Raw genomic sequence first — 8,208 nt, 5'->3', positions numbered from 1 at the left:
AAGGCACCTCCCCGAACACGAGTGTTTAATAAGCACGCTTCCCCCAAATCCTTTCCTTGGCTCATAAGTGAACACGCATCAGGACACCTCGCCCCGGCCAAGCGCGCGCGTTCATCGGGTTTGGGTTGCGTCTACTCGTGGCGAAACTGCTGTCCACGCCTCTCTGAAGCGAGATGAGTGAGGGGTGGGGAGGCTGGGGGAGGAGATCGGCCTCTTTTTCTTCGTCGTCGTCTTTTTTTTACTAGGTCAGAAGTTTCTCAGCAGCTGCCAGGAGGTTCCCCCTCCGACTCCCCTGCGCTTCTGCACAGAGAAGAAAGAACGACCGCGTCTGCAGCCCCGCAGAAGGGCAACTGCCCCGCCACCCCCATTGCCGAGGGTGGGAATCAGGCCCTGCGGCCCCCGTCCCGTCCCTGGATCAAAAGGAGTCGCTGGAGGTTCAGCGAAAGGAGCCGGAGAAGCGGCGAGCGGAGCCGCGCGTTCCATTTGCAGGCGCCTTCGAAGGGGCGGGCAGAGACGCGGCTGCTTCGCCTGGAGATGAGACTAGCCAGACCCTGAGAGGGCGACCACCGGCGCCTCGGGGCGGGGAGCGGGGTCGCAGTCGTCCTCTGTTTGTGTGCTGCTTTCCTTTTGCGTAAGGAGGCGACGCCTGGGCACCAGTCGAGAAACCGGGGGAGAAGGGGGCGCCTCCTCCTGGTGTCTGGACGGCTCTTCGCTTCGTCCTCCTCGGGATACTTCAAACGCCGTCGCGGAAACCGCAGGCTTTTCTGATCTCAATTAGACCTTCCGCCACCGCCTGTGCCTGTGGACAGGCGGCGCTTTCCGCCCGCAGTCCGCCCCCTGCCCAAAAGCCCCCGGGTCGGCCCAGCCTGCGCGCCAGGAGAGACCCTGCTGGCCCGATCCGGCTGCTGCCCATCTCTTCACGTGCGCCTCCGAGCTCGCCTCCTCGAGCGATCCCGCTCGGCTCCGCTTCTTAGTCACCTTTCCCGTCAGCAGAGCTGCCTGCCTGACCTCTTTCCATTTAAAAGCGAGTGTGCCCGTGGCTCGCTTCCTCCAGGAGCAACCAGCCTCCATCACAGCATCTTCCTCCCGCACCGTCGCATGCCAGAGGCCCGCAGGTGAGAAGAGGACGCCCAGCGGTATTCTCCCTCTCCCCGAAGCCCTCCGTAGCCCACCCCCCCGCGATGATGAGGACCCGCTTTCCCGGCTCGCTGCTCTGCCTGCTGGCGTGGCTGCTGTGCTCCCATACTCCTGCCCCGTCTGAGGCACAGTCAGTGCTGACCGACCATGAAATCGAGGAGTTCTTGAAGGGCTTCCTAGGAGAGGTTGACGAGGAGGATGCAGACGGGCAGGAGGCTGAGAAAGTGGCCTTGGGTGAGGAGCTTCCTGGAAGGCAAGGGCGGCTGGACCCCGTGGAAAAGGAGAGCACCCCTGTGGAAGTGGACGAAGGTGAGCGCCCTCGTGTGTGGGTGTCGAGCGGGCCCTAGCACTGGGGAACAGGAGGAACAGTGCCGTGGTCTTCGTGTGAGGAGATGTTATTGGGGAGGCGAGGTGCTAGGACGCGGCTTATGCCAAGCTCATCTGGCCCACTGTTGCCCTTTCAAGGCAGGGTTATTTCCAAGCCAAACCCAGAGTGACTGGTCACTCCCATCTCCATCTTAGAAGAATCACCTGGCCTAGGAAGGTTCTGCTCCTGTTCTTTAGGTTAGCTGCTGTTGGACCTTTCCCATCCTGACATGAAGAGCCCACAGAGAGGAAAATGACTTCCAGAAGGGGTGGCCCTGTCAGGTGTCCTCTGCAGCATCACAGAACAAAATCCTGGCACCAAAAGAGGCTTGTGGATATAGGTTTATTGTGGCATAAGCTTTCCCGAACAAGAGCCAGTTATTCTCAAGTAGGCAGGCAAACACGCTGAACCCATAGAGCAATGGGATCAATGACTACACATGTCAGGTTTATAGAAAAGTCCCGTGTAAAGTTTAATGTGGCCTGAGTGACCAATCGCAACTGCAGTAATTGATTATAGTGCTGCTTTTGCGGTCATGTTGCTTATTCCAAGCTTTTGCCTGCTCTCACTTGCTCTCTTTGTATATCCATTAATTCTCGTGTATTCCTGCCAACTGAAGATAAAACTTTATTCAGCTGATGAAGGGGATGTGAGCCTGTGAAACTAGGCATGAAAATGCTAATATTTATTGTATAACAGTAGCAGAAAGGCAAGGAAATGGTAACCAGGAAAGTTGTGTCCAGTTCTTTCAGCCACACATGCTTAAGCTGAATTGCAGCCAAATAGTGCAGTCCTATCATGTCTACTCAAAAGTAAGCCCTATTGCCTTCACTGGGATTTACTGCAAGGTAAGTAAATATAGAAGTGCAGCCTTGGTTGCAGTAGGGCAGCCTTCTTCTGATGCTGTTTAGATGTGTTGGACTACAACTCCCATCATCCCAGTGGTCCATCATCTCTGAAAGGCACAAGGTTGTAGAAAGCTAAAGTCAAGGCATAGGGATTAAAGTGCCTCAAACTAGTACAGGGGGAAGCAATCTGTGTCAATTCTCATCATTTTATATTTCTTTAAGGTACAAGCTATACAAGTTTAGACAGGAAAATGTTGGGAGTTCTTTTGACTAAACTTGCGTAGGATTGCACCTAGGTTTGCTTTATATTCTGTCCTTCCTCAGAGAGAGCCCAGGGTAGTAAATTTAGTGCAGAAATTGCAATATATCACAAGTGTAACATCACAAAAATAAATAAAAGAAAAGCTTCAATAATATCAGCCAATCAATCAAAAACCAAATAGAGCACCTGCCTATATAATCAACGCCTGCACAGACAAATGGGTCTTTAACTGATATGTGATCATCTCCCATAACTAGCCATGTGGATTAGGGCTGATGGGAGCTGTAGTCCAAAACCCTCTGGAGGGCCATCCCCTGCCCTTGGAGTTAGGGTGGCAAGACGTGAAAGAGGACAGGGGTCCTGAACTTTTTAATCATCATAAAGAAGGGTGGATTTTAGCAGGTGTCAACTTCTGACATTCCTTCTTTGATGCCAGAGGTGGGCAGAAGGTATGTTTGGAACTTAAGTACCAGGAATCCCTAATTATTGGTCATGCTGGCAGGGGTTTGGGAGTCAAAGTCCAAAACAGCTGGAGATCTGCCTGCTGCCAAGCCCTGTCCACACAGCTATTAAGGGTGCAAGGAAGGGGTGTTATGGCACCATGGGGCCCTTTGCTAGCCTTATCCAAGAAGGCTGACCACTTGAGAGGACACCACAGGCTAATCGCAGATCCTGAGGCATTGGGAGGCTGGCTGTAGAATTGCAAAATGGCCACTTTCTCCCTCCCCTGCTGATCTGATGGAGGGGGGGAGCCAAACCCATGCCAAACCCTTTCTATGGTTCAATGAGCCATTGTGGTTTTGCAGGCCAATTGACTAAATGCCATTTTTGGAGGGAAAAGCTGGGGGCTGTGTTTCTTTGCTTCCACACTCAGTCTTTGACTTCCTCACAGGCAGCTCTGTTGCAAGTCTTATCATGGTTGTGGTATTTTTTAAAATCTTCCGCTCCAAGTAATATTGCCAAATTTCCCCAGCCATCTTGCAAGTCTCCCAGATAAGCAGAGACTTGGCAGGTGAAGCCATCACTGTGTGACTTCGCCTGTTGAATTTTCTACTCGTCACATGGCTGTTAATGGCATAAGAATCTCACTGGGCAGCTGGGTGAGAATATTTCATGAGGTGGGTTACTCCCAGAAAAATGTACTGTTCCTTCATTTATGTGTGCAAATACGTATGTGTGCACAGGCCTGGTTCACACATGAGGAGAAGCTACTGTGAGTGAATTTCTTTGTGGGGCCTCTGATCATGGTGGAAGCTGTCATGTTAAACACTTGGGGCAAATGGAGGCAAGCCACAGCTTCTTGTTATATAAAGTGGGCATGGGTTGTTGAAGTGGCTGACAAGCCACCATGAACTATTTTAGGGTTGTGGGTAGCTTGTTTATCCATCCCAGTAACAACAACCTCATCAGCTTCACACCTAATGACAAGCTACTGTGAACCCCTATCACACTCCAAATATTGAAAATGACAGCTGTTCCCATGAGAAATCTACAGAGAAAATCACACCCAGTGGCTTCCTGTTTTGTGAAAACCATGTCAGATGAGAGTATTAAAGCTACCTGTATTATATGTACTCTTTGAGACATTACTTTTAAATTTTCTGTTTGGAAAATAGAAACAGCGTGAGTCAGAAGGGGTCTCCCAGGCCATCTAGTCTGAACCCCTGACTCCAGCCGGCTCCACTCATGACATGCCTACCATGTGCATGTCCAGCCTATCCTTAAACTCCCTCACCGATGCGGCTTCAACCACCTCCCATGGAAGCCCATTCTACACCCTTGGGGTCCTAACTGTCAGGAAGTACTTCCTGGCATCCAAATCGAACCTTGTTTCCCTGAGCTTTGCTCTGTTGGAGCACCTCCTGCTCTCCTCTGCAGTGGAAAACAGGTCTCTACCCACCTCCATGTGACACCCCCTCACGTACCTATATGTTGCCAACAGGTCCCCTTGGGGTCTCCTCTTCTCCAGGCTGAAGAGACCCAGGCCCTCAGTCTCATCTCATATGGCTTTCCCAGCAATCCGGCCACCATCCTTGTGGCCCTACGCTGCACTGACTCTAGCCTGGCTATATCCTTCCTGTAATGAGGGGCCCAGAACTGAACACAATACTCCAGTTGCAGATGCACCAGAGCCGTATAGAGTGGCAGTAATACCTCTCTTGATCTAGAAGCCACACTTCTGGCTATGCAACTAAGGGTGGCGTTCGCCCTCTTGACCACTGCGTCTCACTGCTGACTCATGTTTAGCCTGAAGTTGATCAGTACCCTGAGATCCCTTTCACAAGTGCTGCTCTCCAGCCACTTGTCCCCTAACCTGTACTTAGGACACCCATTCCTATTCCTCAAGTGCAAGACCTTGCATTATCCACATTGAACAGCACCCCGTTGTCCCCTGCCTAGTTCTGTAGTCTGTCCAGATCCTTCTGGATCCAGAGTACCTGCTCCTCAGTTGTGGTCATCGCCTCCATTTTAGTGTCATCTGCAAATTTGATCAGCACACTGGTCACCCCCTCCTCCAGGTCATTGGTGAAAAGTCTGAGCAGGATCAGTCCCAGGAGAGAGCCCTGGGAGACCCTGCTCATCACTGGCCACCATCATGATGATTCCCCACTAATACAGTAGAAGTAATACATTAGAAGAAAGGTCTTTGCTCACTACAGCTCTTATCGTCACCAACTTGCTGGAACTCAAGACAGTAAACACAGTGTCTCCAGGGAGTGTCTCATGCAGAAAACCAGCTTAGAACTAACAAGACTGCTTCATCAGGTGATGCCCTGAGAGTTTATAAGGAAAATCCATGCCCATTTTAGCTGGAAGAAAGAGACCGTGTGATGTGCATCCCAAAGCAGGCTTCCAGGTGCACAGCTGAAGTTTGCAGCTATACATTTGGACTCCTTGAACTGGACTTCTGGGTTCCTGGATGCAAGTTGTTGCATGCCCTACATTGTGTGCAATTACAATGGGAGCAGGGCCCTTTGGTAGGCAGGCTGATTAAAGACTGATTAAACATTGAAGTCCAGGAAACCCCAACATATTTTTAATATCCTTGGGGTAGTTCAAGGCATGCATGTGTAGTGCTGCAAGAAGTTGTTGCATAAAAGTTGGATCTGCAGGAATGACAAATGTAATTGTTTGCATTACCTGGATGAGATACCTGGTTATTACATGTATAGCCCATATTTCCTCCAAGAAGTTAAGGATTATGTCTGTGATTCTCTCTCTCTCTCTCCCTCTCTCTCCCCCCCCCCTCTCTCTCTCTCACACACACACACACACCATGTGAGCTAAGAGCTAGTCACTGGTCTGAGGTTACCTGCTGAGTTTTGTAGCAGGGATTTGAACTTGGGTCTCTGCAGTATCATTAGTTAATAGCATTTGAATGTCTTAAGGAGCAATCGCATGAAGGTTTAGACACAGAAAAGGCCTGCAACTCCCAGCATGCCCCCAGCTGCAGAAAATGAGTTCAGGTGACTTACAACCAAATTATTAAAACATATGCAAAAGCTAAAAGAAGTAATTTTCATTAAAAACCAAAATATAATAAAGTATCTGCAACTTCAGTACAGAATGGAAACTCATTGTGTGCCTTCAAATATCTGGGAATGAAAGGAAGTTGTTCCCAAGCGGGTGTCCCTGGGAAGAATGTTCCACTTGAAGGAACACCACTGAAAAGGCAGTCCTGCTCCAGCCCCGTCTAAACTGGTCCAGGTGTTTTGACACAGCTCTCTGAAGCACCAGTTGCTGTGGCCCATGGTCGAGGATTATGGGAGCTGCAGTCAAACCAGGGGAGGGCGTCATGCCTTCCTCTGATCTAACTGCTTTACCCGACTACATTGGCTATTATTAGCACAACGCCGGGCTGCACAGTGGGGCTCTTTGCTCAGCTTTTCTCTGGACCACTCAGCCTTGATGCTGCTCTCTGTACAGAGCAATAATTTGTCAGAGGATGTGTGCATTGGCTTCCTGAAGCATGTTGGCAACAGAACAGACGCTTACGCCATAGTTCTGACATGACAATGTGCATATCCCCCCTGCTCCTACTTACTCAGAGATGTCTTGCTGGAAACAATCAGTGTTTCTGAGAAAGCTTTCTAGAACATTTCCAAACACAATACAATGCCAGGTCGCTTCTTTCAGGGCCCAAAAATGAAACATTCTAGATGTGTTCATGGAACTTTTCCATCCTGAGTGCCTTTTTTCCAAGGCTGTCTTGGTTCGACCCCCTTATTTATCATTCTTACACTGGTCTTAAAGTGTTGTGAGTTACATAAACAGAGCCAGACCCGATCAGACTAAAGGCCTGTCTAGTCCAGCATTTTATTCACACAGTAACCAAAGAACTGCCCCTGGGAATCCCAAAAGAGGGGGATGTGTGCAATAGCACTCTCTTATTTATGTTCTTCAGTAACTGGCATAAGAGGCAACCTGCCTCCGCTGCTGGAGGCGGCATGTAGCACCCATGGCTAGCAGCCACAGATAGCCGTCTCTTCCAGGAATACAGCCTGCCCTGTGCCCGACCAGGAGTAAGCCATCATCTTGCAGCTCAGCCCACTCTGCAAGGGCTTGTAAACTAGGTTAACGATCGCTGCACAGACCTTGGAAAATAACAACCAGACTTCTGTAAGCTGGCATGTAATGACACTGCCTGGTGAGCAACAGAGAAAACATTTGTGTATTCAGCCTGGATTTACATGGTGTGGTGCCAACACATGTCTACATGAATGCTGACATTTGTACGTGCCACTTAGAAAGCTGGGTGGGTGCCTCCACTGCTTTGTTCCGTTCAAATTTCTGTCCTCTTCCATCCTTCAGAATGTGATTTGGCTCATGGCATGCCCTCCACGAAATTTGATTGATTTGAAGCTTAGCTACAATAATGTTTTGAAGAACCCCGTCTTGTTCAAGTCTCTTGTTAGTTTCTGGACTGGCTACAGTGGTGGGTGGGATTGTGAATGACTGTTCCTGTGAAAATGAGCAGGTATATATCAGAAAAGGAGAGTTTAGGACATCTGCTGGGGAGCATGGACAAGCCTGCTGTTGCTCCGGACTTGTAGTCTTTAAATAGAAAGCTGAGCATGCAAGCTGCAGTCCTAGACCTGCCTTCCTGAAGTTAGTGGGGCTTCCCTTGTGGTAGACAGTTAAAGCATTGCAATGGTCCTTACGTTATACAAGGAAACACATAAGATTCAATAACTGCTGTATGTCATCTACACTGGCAAGTTGGACGTCAGTGTTCTGACCTGACCCTGGAAGGACCAAAGCAGACATCCCTTTGAATCGGTGCCTTGCTATGACATCTTTTCGAAATGCCATTTTGCTTCACAGTCAGGTGCAAGGCAGAGAGAGGATTCCGGATTAGGTGCCCTGCAAGGTGGGCAAGTAAAGAAAGAAAAGAAGAGGCAGCTGTTAGACACATATGAAAGTGAGGCCTGTTTTGGTCCCAGGCGGCAAGGCCAAAGCATGAGAAGGCTGCCCAAGAGAAGTGGAAGAAGCGGCTCCGCTTTTGCAGTGCTGCAGTTACGTGCAGCTGGACTGGCCTGAGCTGCTTCTGGGCAAGCAACTGGGGCACACGCTGCTCACACCCCTTGTCACCT

At 49.8% G+C, this 8,208-nt stretch overlaps 1 protein-coding gene across 2 annotated transcripts in view; it reads left to right on the top strand.

The window, feature by feature from the left end:
* The first annotated feature begins 316 nt into the window (after window positions 1-316).
* The window catches only part of AEBP1 (AE binding protein 1), a 50,362-nt gene continuing 42,470 nt past the window's right edge, over window positions 317-8,208 (top strand). Inside the window, exon 1 of one of the 2 annotated variants that reach the window (XM_044437313.1) lies at window positions 317-1,446. In XM_044437313.1, coding sequence (XP_044293248.1) covers window positions 1,182-1,446 — 265 coding nt within the window. In that variant the 5' untranslated portion in view covers window positions 317-1,181. The remainder of the gene's footprint in view (window positions 1,447-8,208) is intronic. The other variant, XM_044437314.1, reaches the window with a different exon arrangement.

Source organism: Varanus komodoensis, unplaced genomic scaffold (assembly GCF_004798865.1).
Source record: "Varanus komodoensis strain SLA01 unplaced genomic scaffold, ASM479886v1 scaffold30, whole genome shotgun sequence".
NCBI classification, from domain to species: domain Eukaryota; kingdom Metazoa; phylum Chordata; class Lepidosauria; order Squamata; family Varanidae; genus Varanus; species Varanus komodoensis.
The sequence above is the reverse complement of the archived record's forward strand: the minus strand, read 5'-3'. Positions and strand labels throughout refer to the sequence as shown.